Source organism: Pinus tabuliformis, chromosome 3_2, assembly GCF_031772625.1.
Source record: "Pinus tabuliformis cultivar Carrire ecotype Pingquan chromosome 3_2, CPIR1, whole genome shotgun sequence".
Classification (NCBI taxonomy): domain Eukaryota; kingdom Viridiplantae; phylum Streptophyta; class Pinopsida; order Pinales; family Pinaceae; genus Pinus; species Pinus tabuliformis.
In genome coordinates, this window is record NC_142302.1 from 1,221,066,714 (window position 1) to 1,221,086,226 (window position 19,513).

At 40.5% G+C, this 19,513-nt stretch overlaps 1 protein-coding gene across 2 annotated transcripts in view; it reads right to left on the reverse strand.

The window, feature by feature from the left end:
- LOC149185131 (P-loop containing nucleoside triphosphate hydrolases superfamily protein) overlaps positions 1 to 19,513 on the reverse strand; it is a 358,944-nt gene that overhangs the window by 59,108 nt on the left and 280,323 nt on the right. For both annotated transcript variants that reach the window (XM_089417775.1, XM_089417774.1), the window contains exon 12: positions 17,362 to 17,418. In XM_089417775.1, coding sequence (XP_089273901.1) covers positions 17,362 to 17,418 — 57 coding nt within the window. The remainder of the gene's footprint in view (positions 1 to 17,361; positions 17,419 to 19,513) is intronic.

Genomic DNA, 19,513 nt, shown 5'->3' on the forward strand with positions numbered 1-19,513 from the left:
TTACTAATTTGGTACTTCTAGTCTTCTACTCACAAACCCTTACCACTTGCTAGGTCTTTGGTGGCAAAACTTTGGTAGTGATACGCCAGATTTGAAGAGATTTGCCATTCGAATCTTAAACCAAGCATGCAGTGCTTCAGGTTGTGAACGCAACTGGAGCATGTTTGAGAAAATACATTCTAAGAAGCGCAACCGATTGACACAAAAACACTTGAATGACCTTGTATTTGTCCATTACAATCTACGACTTCGCAACAAACAAATACAAGGTGAGATTTGAGAGCTTGAATTTGAAGGTTTCATAATCTAGTTCGTACTTTAAAAGTTTAAAGTTCATACTTCAAAGTGATATTTTAATTCACATTTCAATGTCTCATGATAATGACAGGTATGGATCATTCACCAATCGACCTTGAAGAGATAGATTTGCAAGCTACAAATGCAGCAGAATGGGTTCAATTAGATGAGCCTCCTCTTTTCAGCCTTCATGACTTGGAGAACTTTGAGAGTCAAGCAAGCGAAGGAGTGGAAGGAATCGCTTCTAGTTCTCACTCTTAAGAGTCTTAGACTCTTAGTTGCTGATTTTTTTCTGATTAGTATGCAGTTTTTAACTTTTTTGTAAACTTTTAGAAGCATATGCTTCTAAGGACTCAAGACTCAGTGCTTTGGATCATGTGTGGAGTCTGGACTCATAACATATATGAGATACTTATTTATTCATGTTATTTGGACATCTATTGATATTATGCATTGTTTGGACATACCTTTACCCAATATTAATGAAAAATGGTTTTTTTAATTCAATATATGTGCATGTTTTTATTTAATGAATTCAACGATTTTTTGCCGATTTTTTCCCAATCCGATTAAAACTCTTCGCTCTTTTGCCTCGCCGATTTATTTCCGATTCCGAGTCTGGTAACATTGGTTGATGGATATGATTCTATAACAGGTGGATTGCTAATCCGGTTTCTCTTATGTGAATTCTTCAAGATTGATAATAGCCAAACACCTTGTAATGTTGTATGAATACCTCCCTAGTTAAGAGGGAGTGTTGAAGGAAGTGTAACTAGGTTCGGTCTTCATAAATGTACTTTTGATATTTGTACTTACTCAAGAAAAGAAATATTATTTTTATAATATATTTCAATGAGTTTCTTGCTCATTGAAGTAGGTCTAGCACATGTCAAAGTGCTATAGGTGAGTCAAATAGTCAAGAGAAAATATTGAAGGCCTCATGTTACATCATGTATAAATATTTATTAAAGTCAAAAGGAAAACCACCAAGCAAAGTCAAGTCTACTCCTATGCAATGGCACCTTCAAGCATGCTACACCACCATGGAAGCTATCTGCAAACTGCTCAACAAATCATCCTACAATCTTCCCTCAAAGTCAGCCTACAAACAGTTGACCAGTCGGCCTAAATGGAGGGGCAGTGCTTTATTTTAGAGGCTGTCCACTCCAAATAGAACGAATCAATTGAGCTCTAAAATTCGCAAAGGCTCTATTTATAGAGGTTGTCCACTCCAAATAGAACAAATCAATTGAGCTCTGAAATCCACAAGGAAAAGAAGAGGAGGAACGAAGGAAGCCGAGGTAAAGGGTCTAAAAGGTGCAGAGAGGAAAGAAGGAAGGACAGCGAAGGTAAGGGACTGTTTTCTAGGGTATAGACAGTCACGCGTGCGAGGAAATGAAGGACAGTTTGCGGCTATAACAGCAGTAAGATCACAATTGTATATTTCTCTTTGTTGGGGGCTAAAACTATGCCTACAAGGCTTCCTACTCCAGTGTGGAAGAAAAACACTCAAGCGAAGGAGAGAAGAGCATAAAACACCTAGTAATCCTCTGACATGTGCGAGAAACTAGGGCAGCAGAACAACAGCATTGTCATACTCTCATGTCTAATCACTGAGAGCAGTAACCAATGTTGCTTGGGAGCGGGAGCAGAAGCAGGGAGCGGGAGCGAAAATGGGAGCGGGAGCGACCATTTTCAGAAGCTCTAGGTTTGGGAGCGAATCCAGGAGCGATTTTTTAAAAATATATATATATTTTATATTTTTTAATTTTTGATACATATATGTCAACAAAAACATGTAGAATGATGAATTAGACATAAAAAACATAAAAAAACATAGATTGATCATTGAACCATATCACATCAATCATCTAGAAATTATAATCGTCATCAACCATGTCCACAAGTTAGTAAAATACATATTACAACTGCAACATATTGAGTCTCATGAATCATGATTCATCAAATTCAATCTTAAAGTTTCAACTTCAAGCTTTCAAAATTGAAAATTCAATAACATTTATCATCATTGATCACCAAAGTTGTACTTGTAAGCTAAGTTTAACCATTACAAGAAGTAATATCTAAGATTCTAAGATATTTCTAAATCCTAACTTCTAACTGTTAACATGATATGAAATGTTATAAATTTATAAAATGAAACATGAATAATGAAATGAAATGAAACAACTTTAGGCTTTCACGAAGCATCATATTCATAATTCACATCATTACCAATGAGTTATAATTGCCAAGGCCCAACTTCAAACTTCAAATTTTCATTGTCACAGTGATATATTGTTTACAAAAAATATCATTATGATATGAAAGTGTCAAGAGTCAAGAGTCAAGGACTCAAAACTCAATAGTTATGAAAACTAAAGTCTAATAGAAACTAAAAAAGACAAGTAAACTGTAAATCAGAATCTACACGTGGCCCTTGCCACGAGAGTCTCCAGGAGTATAAGCAGGTCGTGGTGGTCTTCTAGGGGTCTCCCGCACAGACCGACGACCAGAACTAGAACCTCCACGTGAGGGTGTAGATGGAGGTGGCGACAGCAAAGGAACAAGACTCGGACCTCGAGCACTGCTACTGGATGGTGGAGGTGGAGGTGGAGGTGGCATGGCTGTTGCAGCTGCTTCATCTTCATCCCTTACAAGTTCCTCTTCCAGTTCTTCAATATGTACAATGCCATCCTCCAAATTGTCATCCTCTGGGTGATTGTCCCAAATTTTATATGTGGGATCCTCATAAGCCCGATCACAGTAATGACTCAACAACCTCAAGTTGTAGTGCACATAAACCAAGCTTTCTGCTCGATTTTCATTGAGTCTGTTTCTTTTCACATTATGTATGTAGCTGTAGGTGCTCCAACACCTCTCTGCAGAAGAAGTATTTACAACCTGTGAAAGAACTTTTTTTGCCAATTTTGGCAAAAGTCCATGCCCGCCATATGTTTCCCACCATGTGAGAGTATCAAATCTATCTCTGTCGTCCATTGCATGGAAGTTACCATACAAACCAGTGCCACTGAAGTATCTGCCTATCTCAAAGCGCACAGCGGCACATTCCTCCCTGTCAGGTACCAACTTTTCTAATGCTTCCAAATATCCTTTAGTTACCTCTGGATCTAAATGGGGTTTGGTCCTAACCCCTCCCCCTGCTGCAGGTTGGCCCAACCAAGATGTAGACTAGTATTTTGGCATAAGGATATACGCCAAGCAATGTAGTGGAAGATTAAGCCTATTCCACCGTTCACACACACAATCATGAATTAGTTTGTACAAGTTGGGATCTCTATTATGAACAATGTCTTTTATTTCCCCCAACATGGTATCCATTTGCTCATACACCTCGCCAATCACTGGTTTGTCTGTATCTGCAAACCGAATCATGTGATAAATTGGCTTGGTGAAATCCAATACCTGCCTCACACTTGTCCAAAACTGCCCATCAAGAGCGGCCTCCTCCACCATTTCAAAACCTGCCATGTCAGCTACATTTGTAGCCCTTTCCTTTAATACCTGCCAATGTGGACTTGATACCATGCTAGCTAATGCCTCTCTTACCTTCAAAATACGCCTGAAGGTGAGGTAATAGCTACCAAATCTGGTCTTCGCAATCTTCAACAACTCCAATCTCGAGTGACTGCGGAAAAGGCCATGGGTATTGCTATGATTTGTAATAAATTTTATCATTTGTTTGCCTTTCTTGTACAAATCACCAATCCATTGGTATTGTTCATTTTTGTTTTTGACAATATCATGCAACAAAAGGTTCAATGTGTGAACCAAACATCCAGACCAAAATATGTTGGGGTATTTATCCTCAATAATTGCTCCCGCTGCCTTACAATTAGGAGCATTATCAGTGATGACTTGGATGACATTGTATGGGCCAATACGCTCAATTGTTTCAAGTAATGCTTCTGCAATGTTGATGGCGGTCTTGAACTTATCTGAGTAATCATGTGCAGCTAGAAAGATGGGACCACTAACAGACACAGCAAGAACACTTATCAATGGCTTGCCTTTTACATTTGTCCATCCATCAGATACAATGGACACCCCATGGTCAGTCCAAAAACTTGTCATTCTATTCAAAGAATGTGATATTTTTGCTTTTTCATGATCAAGGCCAACGGTTCTTGCCTTGTCATACCCAGGGCTCTTATATCCTTTAGGGGCATCATTTATGGCATAAACCATTTCGTGCCAATAAGGTGAGCGAAGAACATTGAATGGTATCCCACATGCATAGAGAAACCTGTAAACCTTTGAATCCACATCATTCCTACACCCCTCATCAAGGAAATCTGATATGGTTCTACGCCTTAAAGATGATGACCCTGTGCCTCCATATCCACTGCCTTGGGAGGATGCTGAAGGAGTTCTTTGTGATTGTGAGCTTGGTTCAAAGAAACCCCTTGATTTTTTTGATCTGTATTGAGCTTCCTCCTCTTCCCTTATGTATTTGGCTCTATCCGCTGCTGACACCGCTGTACAAGTTTTGATTCCTATTTGTTTGTCTCCATCCCATGGTCTTTTCCCGCAGAGGTGTCTTCTAGCACGGGTGTAGGAACCTGTGTAATCAGTGTTGCAATGGGGGCAATGAAATTTAGTGGTTCCACCCCCTCTCCCTGTTTCAGCCCTGTTAACATATTTCCACAATGGAGTTTGGTCTTGTTTAGTTTTTTGAGGGTCATGTTCACCCTCCTCCAGCTCCTCCTCACCGGGGTTTTCACCAATTTGATTTTCTCCAGCTTCTTCATCCCCCTCTTCAGTTTGGCCCCTCCGTTTCCTACTCTCCAGCACCATAATAACCATGAAAGGGACCAGGAAGAGGAAAATGCCCAGAAATATAGCCAGGTCCATGGTGTTTGATGTTTGTAGGGTTTTGATTCAAGAATCTGCAAATTAATTTAATTTATTGGGATTAATTAATTTAATTTATTAATTTAATTTAAATTCATGATTTTTAAACTCAATAAACTAAATTAAACTAACTAAATTACTACCTAACTAACTAAACTAACTAAATTACTAAGCTACTTACCTCTGCAGGCTTGCTCCTCGCTCCTCAGCACTTGCTCCTCGCTCCTTTGCTCTTGCTCTTGCTCCAAACTCTTGCTCAATGAAGTAACAATGAAATTTTTTTAGGCCCATTGGCCTTTTAAAACCAATTTTTTTTTTTAAATGTGATTTTTTTGGCGTCCGCGGAAATTGTTTCTGCCGGATCGCTCCCGGCGCCCGTCGAAACGCTCCCGGAGTGATTTTTAACGCTCGGGAGCGATCGGGGAGCAATCGCTCCCGGGCGTTAAAAATCTCTCCGAGAGCGACGGAGCGATCGCTCCCTGAAACGCTCCCGAACAGGGCAGGGAGCGCAAATTTTTTTTAGGGAGCGCGCTCCCAAAATCACTCCCGTCGCTCCTTGAAACGCTCCTGAACAGGGCAGGGAGCGCAAATTTTTTTAGGGAGCGCGCTCCCAAAAATCGGTCCCGTCCGGGAGCGATTTTGGGAGCGCGCTCCCGCCCGAAGCGCGATTCAGGAGCAGGTTCGGGGGGGGGGGGGGCGCTCCCCGGCAACTATGGCAGCAACAGTGGTCGGAAAGCTAGAAATCAAAGCAAAGATAGTGAGGAGCAGGGATAGTGAGTCTGGAGGAGATTTTCCAGATCCAGAGAGTCAGCTATAGGAGGGTCGAGTTTCCTCAGTGAGGTTGCACAGAGGCAGAGTTCGATTTGGCAAGATAGAGAGTAGATTCAATTCTTGGAGGCCAAGAAGATTTTCGAAAGGTGCTAGCGAGTCATTCTCAAAGGTTGGATTGGGTAGACGGCTTGATCAGTTGCAGTTCCAAGGAGAGTGTTCTAGTGCCTGCGCAGGCTTGACGCAAGGATTTCGTGGAGCCTATCCAGATCCAGTTTCAGAGTTTGATCAGTGTCGGGTGAGACAAAATTTGTTTCACTAATTTTTGTGGCTAGTTTCTTCTATAGTGGATTGCATCCAGATTTTACTCAGATTTTCTCACCACTGCATAATAATAAAAACCCTCAGTTGTTGCACCGGTTTTCCCAAGTTGGGTTTTTCCAGTGACATTTGTCCAAAACTGATGGTGTCATTTTTATGTGTGTGCTAGTATTTTCTCAGTTTCCAGCGCTATTTATTTTCCGCAGAATTTTATTTGTGAAGGTTTCAATGTGTTTAATTCGATGTTGTCGTAGCAATAAACTAAATAATTAATTTATTAGTTAGAAGAATTAATACCAGTTCTTGCAATAGGATATCAGCTTTGAAATTTTCACATGGTATCAGAGCGTGAGTGATCAGCCGAGAAGCTCAGAAGCGAAGGAAAGAATTTCGCTGCTCAGTGGGAGCAGTAGGCCGAAATTCTTGAGGCAGTGCAGATCCTTGGTAGGCAGGCCGAGTTGCTAGGCCATGAATTTGATTTTCAGTTGTAGGGATGTAGAAAAATCGAGTTGCCAGGGTTAGTGATTCCAGCAGTCAGAGGGAGCAGCTGCAGCTCATATTTTCGTTGAGCAAATTCCTTGGTTGGATGCACAGGGTTTTGCAGCAGCAGAACCAGCGTTGGGTGGAAGAGAAAAGCACACACAGCAGAGAGAAAAATTATCTCAAGGAACTTCAAGTATCAAAAGTTCGATTTTTCCAGGCAGATTAGCAGCAGCAGCAAATAGATTTGCGCATTCCTGACGAGAGTGTGAATAGAAGAGAAGTAGCCAAGAAGAAGGAAAGAGGGAGCCTTCGACATTTTTGGAGATGGCCACAATAGGGCTTAGAGATCAGGATAGGTTGGATGGATCTTCCAACTATGTCATCTGGAAGGCTAGGATGTCCTTCCTTCTAGATGAATATGGCCTGAAAGCCTCCATAGATAATGTGGTGGCAATTCCCCAAGATGCGGATTAGCAGAAAGAATATGGGAAGGAAATGGCGAAGGCAAAGTGATTGATCCTAAATGGAGTCCGGGACCATACAATCTCACATATAGTGGCCAAGGGAATGGCCAAAGAGATGTGGTATGCTCTCTCCAAGCTATATCAGGGCACTTCCAAGCAGCGGAAGATGTTCCTAGAAGAAAAGTTGAGATGCATCAAGACACAGGAGCAGGAAGACATAGATACCTACCTCACGAGGATTCAAGAGGTCCGAGACCAGCTTGTAGCTATTGGGGCAGTGACTCAACCTTCAAAGCTACGGTTGGCACTAAACATTGTCTCGGAGGGATTGGCAGGTCTTCATCCAAAGCATATTGGGCAGAGACAAGCTACCAGAATGGGACAAGGTGTGGTTTGACTTGCAATAGGAGTTGAGACAAGCTCTGCTAAAGAGCTCCATTAGTGGCGGTAGCAGTAGCAGCGGATCAAAGGTGGTGAAGGAGTAGGAGAATGTGGCCATTGCATCAAAGGGTCCCAGTCAGGGGTAGGGGGAGCAAAGAAAGAAGAAGGACCTATCTAAGGTCAAGTGCTTTAGGTGTGGTGAGTTTGGCCACTACAGTACCCAATGTCCTCTCAGAAAGAAGGAGAAGCAGGACCAGGTAGTAGCACATGCTGAGCTAGATAGGTTGTCCTCCAAGTTGAAGGAATACTTTGCAATGTTTGTCGATATACCTTCAGGAGTGAGGTGGGGTGACTTGGAGTTGTAGCCCTAGAGAGCTACAGATTTGGGCAGGGTCCTTGAGGATTCAACCTCAAGGATCATTACTTGGCTACGGGGGCCCACAGTACTTCGTAGAAAGATGGATCAGTGGCAATTGATGCAGTCAGAACTAAAGTGATAGTTGCAGACTAGTAGCAATCAGATGCAGGGAAGTGCAATGCAGAGTTGGCAGCAGTGCAGAGTGGCACAGTGCATAGTCAGCAGCAACGCAGATTCTTCAGTGACAGTGCAGAGGCTAGTAGCAGTCAAAGACTTGGGAGACAGAGGCATCATATTGACACAGTTCATTTAGTATTTCGGATGCTTCTCAATTATAGATGTTGTAGTTGCAACAACAAATGAGAGGGAGTTGCAACGCAGATATAGTGTTGGACAAAGTATGATGTGTCAACAGTAGCACGGATGCAGCATCAGAGTTGCGCAGTGGTTGGTGGGCAGTGACAGGCAGTCACAGTGGCTAAACATCAGCAGCATGACAGGAGATGATACAGAGACAGAGTGTTGTGACAAGGGTGTGCAACCCTAGAACACATTCCTCGCTAAGAGGGAGTGTTAGTTTTTGTAGCATCGGATATGTTCTAGCCACAAAATTTGGTGGAGAGGCTAGAATACATGAGATCTCCAAAACCCAAGAATCGTTTCTGGAAATTCCACCTACAGATTACTTAATTAGATTATTAGCCAATTTTTAAATATTTCCCAAGTCTAAACTTAGGGAATATGGTTAATTAATCAGAATTAATTAAGTCAAGGTGAGAATAGTCTAGAAACTCACACAAATCGACTTCAAGATGATCCTATCCATTGATTAAGATTTAATCTTGGTCGTTGGAGTCCCAATAGAGGATTATAAGAAGAAGTTGATGGGCACTTGGAGAAGATACACCAGAAATTCGATTTCCTTGGCAGATCGATTTCCAGAGAGTAGCAGCAGTTGTCGGAAAGCTAGAAATGGAAGCAGAGACTGTGAGGGGCAGGGACAGTGAGTTCGAAGGAGATTTCCCAGATCCGGAGAGTCAGTTACAGGAGGGTTTAGTTTCCTCAATGAGGTTGCGCAGAGGTAGCACAGAAGCTTCAGAGGCAGAGTTTGATTTGGCCAGACAGAGGGTCAATTCAGTTGCTCAAGGCCGGAAAGGTTTCCAAAAGATGCCAGCAAGTCATTCTCAAAGGCTGGATTGGGCAAACAGCTTAATCAGTTGTAGTTCCAAGCAGAGTGTTCTAGTGCCTACGTAGACTTAACACAGAGGCTAACGCAGGGGTTTTGTGGAGCCCATTCAGTGCCAATTTCGAAGCTGGATTAGTGTCGAGTGAGAAAAAAATTGTCTCACTAATTTTTGTGGCCAATTTGTGCATCCAAATTGTACTCAGATTTTCTCACTATCGCTAATAAAAACCCTCAGTTGTTGTACTGGTTTTCCCAAGTTGGGTTTTCCAAGGACATTTGTCCAAAAATAACAGTGTCATTTTTATGTGTGTGTGCTAGTATTTTCTTAGTTTCCAGCACTTTATTTTCCACATAATTTTATTTGTGAAGGTTGTAGTGTGTTTAATTTGCATTGTCATAGCAATAAACTGAATAATTAATTTATCAGTAAGAAGAATTACTACTAGTTGCTGCAATAGGATTTCAGTTTTGAAATTTTCACATTTTCACATTAGTTGTCGTAAGCCTTAGTTGAGCAAAAGCAAGAGGAGTGAGTCGTCTCACTGTAGAATTTCCTTGAATTATGCTACTACTTGAATGAACAAATCTGGAACTAGTTTGTCACACCAAGACACGGAATATCTCTACCAATTTGCAGCGAAATAGAACAAGATTAAAGGCACATTACTGAACTCTGCAGGATAGTCGAGTAACCCAGTAACTTAGGTTCATTTGATGTGTCCTCCCTATTCATGAACAGTACTATAAGGCACAGTTACCAAGGTTAGGTTTGTGTTGGGAATCACGATTGTCGTTAGACCAAAACTCGCAAGTGTTAGTCAACGATCGCATCACCAGAGATAAGGATCCACGAGAGGCAGTTAGTCCATGTCACGAAACATACGGCAAGCATTGGTTTATCCAATGTCCAACAATCTCCCCCCCAACACAAGCCGAGTGTGTATCGAACTCGTGACCTACGCTTTGATACCACTTGTTGGGAATCATAATTGTCATTAGACCAAAACCTGCAGGTGTTAGTCAACGATCGCATCGCCAGAGATAAGGATCCACGAGAGGCGGTTAGTCCATGTCACGAAACACACGGGGAGAGTTGGTTTATCCAATGTCCAACAGTTTGAATTTCAATTTGAATTCAATATGGTATAGGAAAATAAATAAATAATTACCCCATTCTCGTAACGATGCATCAAGAGTCAAGTAACTTAGTAACCACTTTCGATTAGTCAAGGGGGGGGGTTGTTACATAGAGTGACCCATGTATTGATGCCACTGACATTGGTGAATGAAAAAGATCCAAGATACCCTCAGACCTACTCTCAGTACTTGGAAAAGCAACCTTGGCATTCTTGCCAAGTGCACACTCTCCACACATGCCCTATTACTCAATACTGAACATTGGGAGACCAGTGACAATTTCCTTCAAAATCAACAACGCCTTGCAATGCAAGTGTCCCATCCTACTATGCCACAACTCACGTAGGTTGTCACTATTCTGTACCAAGCCCTCTACTAGCATCCCCTGCAACCTCTGAAGATTTCCCTCTTTAATCCTAATGACCACTTTTGTGTTAGGATTAGCTCCCTATGGACATATGAGTACTTTTCCCTTCTCAAACACCACATCAAATCCTTTACTCTTCATAGATGAGATTGACATCAAGTTTTTCCTTAACCCTAGCACATTTAGTACCTCAACCTCCAACGACCCTCCAACTCGAGTTGGAACATGATAGTTCCAACACCCCTCACTACATACCTGGCATTATTACCAAGTTCCACATGTAAATTGAAGTCTTTCACTCTCAAAATATTGAAGAGCTCTTGTGTAGTTGTCATGTCACATGATGTACCATTGTCCAAGTACTAAGCATTCCTAATGTTGGTGTTGGTAGATAGAGAAAAGACCAATGAGAAACCCTTGAATTTTCCTACAAATTCATCAACTTGTGTTGATGTTGTTTTATATTGCAATTTCCCCTTCCTCCTCTTCTTCTTCGGACATTATGATACATAGTGCCCATTCTTTTGGCAAATAAAGCACTTCATTTTACTCAAATCCTTCTTCTTTCTCGTCTGTGAAGTTGACTCCTCACCCTTGACATTTTTTATAGAACCCTTTTCTTTTCCTTTCTTTGTGTGACTAACAAAGACCAGGTTCTCCTCTCTACCTCCTTTCCTGCTAGCCCTAGACTCCTCCCGAGCCTCTTCCGAGATGCAATCATCCCAAATCCTTTCCCAATTGGGAATGTGCTCTCGAGCACAGATCCCCTTGATAAATGGTTCCCAAGACTTGGCAAACCCATTCAGTGCCACATTCACTAGTTTTACCTCATCCATGTTTTCTCCAACTGTTGCAAGCTAATCATGTGTTGCGGTGGTCTTCATGAAATAGTTGGTCACATTGTCTGTTCTTGATATCTAGATGGATCTTAATTTACTCCTTAAGATTATCTTCCAATTCACATTGCCGCTCTAAAATAAATCCACTAGAGCCTTGAACATTCCTCTGGTTGTTTTATTCTCCACCAAGTGAGGGATCAAATGATCCTTCATAGCCTTCTTAAACGTGTTGGATCGGCCCCTTCGTTCTTTGAATTGCTACACCAGCCATATGGCCACACATGTGCAGTTGTACAGCACACACATGCAGTTGCACAATTCCTATTCTTGCTCATGCACGTGTTACCTATGACACATGTGAGGTTGTGTTGCCCCTTCTGCACCTCCTGGAGCATGCACGTGTGACTCGGCCATGCTAGAAATGTTGTACAGATTTGTTGTTGCAAATCTACAGTTGTTTCCTTCTAGAAATGATCTCTTGCTATAGATGTTTTCTTTGGCACTTGGATGAAAGTACTTCTTCAACCGATCATTGAGATTTCCTTCTCACACCAATGTCTTCCATCTTAGCCTAGCCTTCTTTTTGTAAATTTGAGTTATAGCTAAATCATCAACCCTAATCTCCAAAGTGATTCATGATTCAGATTAAATCTCAAATTCACTTGAGATCAAAGGTTGTGATTTATTTAATACACTAATGCAAATAACCTTTGCATTTCATTAGATTAACTCACTTTTCTCATACAACGAAATTACTTTAATAATTAAAGTAATTGCCAAGGCTAAGAATCAATTAGACAACTTCCACATGTCTAGACACTTGGACCACCTGTCTGAGCTGCAAACATCAATAAACGATATGGGCTAAATTGGCCCTCCAAAGTGCATCACCCCTACAAAACCAATGGCTCCTCTAAACCATGTGTCTAGGTCAATGTTGCACGAAGCGCCCCCCCCCCAGTTCCAAGCCCCGAAGCGCGTCCCGTGCGGAAGCGCCTAGGAAGCTTGGCCGGAAGCGCCGCTTCCGAATTTTTTGCCGCTTCCTGGAAATTCGAAAGCATGGTACGGAAGCACCGCTTCCAGGCCTCTGAAGTGCGCTTCGTACAGCGCTTCTGGCATCTAAAGCGTGGCGCTTTGGAGGAGGAAGCATACGCTTCCGGAAGAGGCCGCGTGCAAGGCAAAAACTCATTTTTTTTTTAATTTATGTTAACTTAGCATAAAAGGGGTGGATTAAGGTGAGGTTAGAGTGAGGTTAAGGTGAGGAATGAAGAGAATAAAACCCCCATTCATTCCTCATTTTCTCACTTTGAGTTTATGAGAGTTGGAGAAGAGAAGAGAGGAGAGGAGAAGAGAAGAGAGGAGAGCTTGGAGGAGTGAAGGAGGAGGAGCTACGAGAAGGAGGAGGAGCTTGGAGGACTTCATCTACAAGAGCTAAAGAGGTAAGTTCGAACCCCAAACTCCCTTATTTTTTTGACAATTTTTTTGTATTTTTCTTCTCCCTCTCCTACTCTTTCCCATTGTTTCCACTTGTTCCTTTACTTACAGGTTGTCCACCACCTATATCCATATTCAAAGATGGTGTTCTTTTGGCTTCTATGTATCATTCCACTCTTGGTTTTAATGATGGCAAAGGGGAATAGGAATAGAAGGGAAGAAACACAAGAGGATAGTGGTCCCAATATGAGTGACCCAATGTATGATGAGGAGGAAGGGTTTGAAGAGGAAGGGGATGAACCTGAAGGGGACACTGAAACACAAGATGGGAAAGCTACATTAACACCCTTGTGGAACTATGTGACCAAACTTGATGGGGGAAAGGGTGGTGGATCTTACAGATTTGTGTGCCCTCATGGTTGTCATGGAGGAAAACCATATTGTGGTTCATATACCCGTGTGAGGAGGCATCTTTGTGGGGTGCTGGACAGTGATGAAAAAAAGGGTCTTGTGGGGGTACAAATTTGCCCAAACATTTCAACTGAAGAAAGAAGAAAATACATCCAAATAGAGGAGGCTGCATAACAAAAAAACAAGAAACAAAAAACTCATTCTGAATCAAGTGCAACCTCTAAATTTGGTAGCTTCTCATCTCCTCATGGTACTTCTGCAAGCTCTGGAGGTAGAAGAACAATAGGGGATTTCCTTAATGTTGCTGGGAGGGATGATGTGGATGGAAAGATAGTCCGTTTTCTTTGTGCTTGCGGTGTACCATTCAATGTGCTTCGCTCTCCCTATTGGCATAAAATCGTAAAGGCCATCAATGAAGCCCCAAAAGGATACAAGGCCCCCAACTATGAGAAAGCTAGAACAGTGTTATTAGACAGAGAAAAAACTAAGGTTCAAAGAGCTTTGACACGTTTTACAAGTGAGTGGGTAGATTCTGGGGTATCCATTGTATCAGATGGGTGGACAAATATTAGAAACCAACATTTGATAAATGTTCTTGGTGTTTCTTCTAGTGGTGCAGTATTTATTACATGTCATGACTCCTCCTCCATCACTGCATCTACACAAAACATTGCAGATCTCTTATTGAAATCAATCAAAGATGTTGGTCCAAATAATGTGGTTCAAGTGATCACAGATAATGCAGCGAATTGTAAGGCCGCAGGAAAAATTATTGAGCGTATTGATCCACACATCTTTTGGTCTGGGTGCCTGGTTCACACATTGAACCTTTTGATGCATGATATTGTGAAGCACAAAGAATATGGGTGGATTACTGAGCTTTACAGGAGAGGGAAGCAACTCATTAAATTCATCACAGGGCATACAAGGGTAAACTACTTCTATGGCACTTACTCCAAGTTGCAGTTGCTTAAAATTGCAAAGACAAGATTTGCTAGTTATTACCTCACCTTTAGGCGGCTAGTGAAGGTGAGACAAGCTTTAACTAATCTAGTGTGTGCTGAATCATAGGATGAAATTAACACTGACATAGATGGTGCTAATGCAGTCAAGGACACTGTTCTTGACAGTTACTTTTGGGCACAGGTTAAATATGTTTTGCAATTCACCAAACCAATTTATTACATGATCAAGTTTGCAGATTCAAATCGACCAGTAATTGGGGAGGTGTATGAGCAAATGGATAGCATGTTGGGGTAGATTAAAGACATTGTTGAGCCTAGAGATACCACCTTGTACAATTATATTCGTGCAGAGGTGGAAAACCGATGGGAAATGCTAAATGTTCCATTGCATGCATTAGCATATGTTTTGACACCTAAATACTATCATCCATCATGGCTTTCAACACCAGCACCTGGGGGGATAGCAGGAGAAAACCACACCAAAATCAAGAGGTTCACAGAAAATATATGGCTGCATTGAGTAAATTAATCCCTGATGAGGAGGAGGTTGCATTGGTACGGAGAAAGGTGAGCAACTATACGCTTAACACTAGTCCATTTGGGAGCATGCATGCAATTAAAGATCGAAAGACTTTTTCTTCTCTTGAGTGGTGGAACATGCATGGAGGGGGTACTCCACTTCTATAGGCTTTGGCATTGCGGGTGCTATCACAGGTGGTAAACACTTCTTCTGCAGAGAGATGTTGGAGCTCTTATTCTTTCATCCACAGTGTTAAAAGGAAAAGGTTGAGTTTAGACCGGGTAGAGAGCTTGGTTTATGTTCATTACAACTTGCGATTGTTGTCCCATTACTGTGAAGATGCAAAGTCTAATAAAGACCTGTTGATTTGGGACAAGGATCCAAAGGAGCCCAATTTGGAGGATGGAGTGTTGCGATTAGAGCAATTAGAGGATGCCCTTATCCAGGTATGTCCATTGTGGTATGAATTTTCCAATTTTTCCTTATAAAGCATTTCTCTAATTCATGTTTTTTATTTTTTTGTTAGCTAGTGTTTTTTTTTTACATGAATTTTTTGAGCAATTCCAGGATGATGATGATTGTCTTGATATGCCACCCCCACCCCCATCTGGTCCCATGGTTCCTAGGTTCCATGGTTCAACACCAACATCAGGGGGTTCTTCATCAGTTTCAGTGCCACAACTTCCACAGGCACCATCTTCTTCATTGCCACCACGTGGAGGCCCGCCACCACATTCTCTTCGTGGTGGAAGGAGGAGAGATTAGTAGATATATTCACAATCTACTACTTTTTGTCATAGATTACTCATTAGACTTGTAGGCTTGTGAATTTGAATTTTGAACCTTTTTTGTCTTGGCGGTGACCAAGTGACATATTTTGTAAACATTATTATTTGAATTTTGGACATGACAAATGTTGACAGTTGCTCACTTGCTAGATAAATCATAATATGCTCTATGTTTTATGCTTTATAATATGCTTAAAAATTTGATGTATGTTTGTAATAGCTAGAATATAGATGATTGTTGTACATACTAGTAACTACAATGGAATCATGGATGCCATATCTATCTTGATTTATGCAAAAATATGCATGTTTTCATGTCTTCTACAATTAATTTGGTATTTGGGATGTTTGTTTTGAGTATAAATGCAAAAAAATATAAAATATATATATATATATAGCAGACGCTTCTGCGGACGCTTCGCTTCCTAGATTTTTGGAAAATGACACTTCCGCGTCCCCGCTTCCAAAAAACGTCCCCGCTTCATGCAACATTGGTCTAGGTAGGCCCATTGTAAGCTCCAATCCTATATAGAACAAAAGGACCTAAGAATGGAGTATAATAGGACCGCGCATGGCCTACTACAACAAACCTACGACACCACAATACATAACATGACATCACCTACAACGCTTTAACTTGCATTCCCTGGGCTGACAATGGTGCTGTCCGAAAGGAAAAAAAGGCTATAGGCACCCCTGCTGAAATGAGGGAAAACAGGCCACTATTTCATTGTAAAGTCATTGCCACATTAGTAAAAATGTGAAAAAGATCTCCAAGTTCATAGCATCCTCCTGAATGACTACATTGTGTGTGTCTTTCTCAAGGACCAGCTTTACAGATTGCCCAATCACTAAGATTAGTTGGAAGTTGGAACAACATCTAGGATGAGTATTTAGTTCTTCTCCATGGAAACATTCATTGATGGTTGGCCCTGTCTGGTGATTGCAATTATTGATTTGTTCCTCATTGGGATTTGGCAGTGCCTGAGGATCTTTGCTCTGTGTTTACTTTCAAGAAGATCGACTGCAGGTCTGTTCTTGATCATGAGGTTAGATCTTTGTCTCTTTTCGTGCCATGTGGCAGGATGAGGTACATATGCTTGGCCAAATATTTTTTGCTGACAAAGCATGCCAAAACTCTGGATTCATTATTCCAAATTTATTTGTCTTGTACTGTTAAGGAAGACGATATAAATACCATTGTATTTACCGTTTCACTATTTTGAGTTGCTGATATAAATACCTTTCTGTATATATATGATGTATTTTTCCAACAACAACAACAAAATGTGATAAAGGTAGACTAGTTATAATATTATAGCTTATTCCAAAATTTTGCAAGTAGTTAAAAAGGTTTCTTGAAATATCTTCAAACAACCATTGACCCATATCAAATTATGCCTGTGACTTTTAATGATGTTGGTGTCAGTATTATTGCTCTAGAGTGTATATTGTATAGAGAACTAATGTAATCTCTCGTACATGATAACTATTAATAAAACGTATTCATATACCAATCATGTCTTTATCTGTTAATCATGTGTATGCATTGCCTCTTTGTCCTTCCTACCTCTACTCAATGCACTCCTAGGCTACACAACTCTAGAGAATTATAGCAAGTAAACAAGGTCTCGTTGTCAAGAATGGTACATATATATTAAACACCTATAATTCCAAGAATCTGCGAGTTCAAGAAGTCAACTTAATTCTACCAGATATATTTAAAGAAAAACAAATATCTTTTTGTAAAACAAACTTCATCCATACCTTGGTTAGACATTTACCATCAACAGATCTGCTAGACACCCATTCCTCTAGAAGAGCCTGAAAGAAAGCAATGACAATGTTAAATGGATGTTTAGAAACCTTCTATTTATACAATGTTTTGTGTGATTAATTCAAGCCACCAAAGTAAAACATGTTTTAGCTCACAGGGCTTGCCACAATGGGCTAAATTTGCTCGATATTTTTAGATATATTCTACTACATAAAAATCTAGAAAATCCTGCATGCATGCAAGCTACAATTTGTTTTGAATGCCAAAACATGTTTCTGAAACTTTCTTGATATCCCTATGCATGCTTTTGTCCAAATAATAAAAAAGGATTCGCTACATTATGTAGTACAAACGCAATGCTCTTTCTTGATCAAGAATGCAAGGATCAAGGCTTGACTTACCCTGGACTCAATAGTTAATTTGCGACAATATTAATAGGTTGCAATTTAGCTTGGTGATTATGATGTTAACGAAAAACAGAACTGCATTTTACGAGCCCTTGACAAAAAGGTCACTAGAACTTTGTTGAGTCACAATCTGCCTCCCTGTAGGCCTGACTATAGCATCATATCAATCCATTAGATCCAAATATAATCATACAAAATATGTGATTAGTTATATTTTGATGGTAATTTCATGAGGTATATGTCAACTTTATGCTTTGCTCCAAGCTGTTCTCTTGTTAGTTTATTCAGCTGGAACATCTTCAGTATGGTGCCCTTCAGCAGATCCATACAACAATGATGGCAATGATTTCTGTTGAAAATTGGTAGTTCAGGGATGAATTTCTAAAACTAGAAAGTCTAATAATAGAATTTCTAAAACTAGAAAGTCTAATAATAGAATTTCTAAAAATAGAGAGACTAAAAATAAAATTTCTAAAAATAGAATTCCTAAAAATAGAAAGTCTGAAAATAGAATTTCTAAAAATAGAAAGTCTCAAGTATGACATTCCAAAAATAGTAAATCACCTTGCATCAATTGGTAATCAAGAATTGTTGATGGAAATTCCCTTTTGATCATCAATCAATATTAATAGTTCAATTTCGACTTAATCATCATCATTATTATTATTAAAAAGAAATTCAAGTCTCTCAATCATGTTATATGTAACTCCCCTTAATTAATGCATATGTTACTCTCTCTCTCATAATGGATTCATTTCTCTCTCTTTAATGCTCTTACGCACCTCTTACACTCTTTAATGACTAGTCGTAAAAAAATTCATCTGACGCCTATTTAATGCATAAGTTACACTTCTCACCTAAATGCATAAGTTACACACCTCTCCTTTATGGCATAAGTTACACTCCTATTTTGGCATATGTAACTCCTCCTCAAGGCATAGGAGTTACTCCCTCATGAATTTGACCTCCTTGCTCTTCCTATATATTTGTGTCTCTCATCCTCACTTGATACACTTGTGCTGTGAAAGGAAAATTTGAACTTGCGAAAGAGAGAATTGGAGAGTCTAGAGGAAGATTGAGAGAGACAGAGAGAGAAAGAGTCTTGAAGAGCAAGGGCATATCTTGGAAAGCCAAAAATGATTAACCGTTTGCATTGTTGATTTTTGGTAGCATCGGATGTGCTCTAGCCTTGAAATTTGGAAGAGAGGCTAAGGCACATGAGATCTCCAAGACCCAGAAATCGTTTTGAGAAATTCCCCCCGAATGAGGAGTTAGTAAAATAATTAATATTTTTAATGGGTTGCTAAGTCTAAACTTAAGAAAATAAAAATATTAATGGGTATTAATAAAAATAAGGGTGAGAAATTTCTAAGAGATGAGGATCAAGTCTGTTTTAATCTTAGCCATTGATTAGAGAGACTTAATCTCAGTCTTTGATTCATCAGCAGGAAAATTATAAGAGAAGACTTGAGGATCAGTTGGAGACACACCGGCAGATACTCAGTATCTCTAGGAAAATTGAATCTCAAGTAAAGGAGATCGATTTCAGAAGGAGAGTTGCAGGGTGGAGGAAGAGGAAGGTGTCAGGACCAGGCAGTGACTGAGGAGGAGGTGACGCAAGGATAGTGGGAGACAGCGCAGAGAGAAACGCAGTCCAAAGGAGAGGCAACCCTCATGTAGGGTGACGCAGAGGGACGTAGAGCCACGCAGAATGACGCAAAGGTGACGCAGAAGT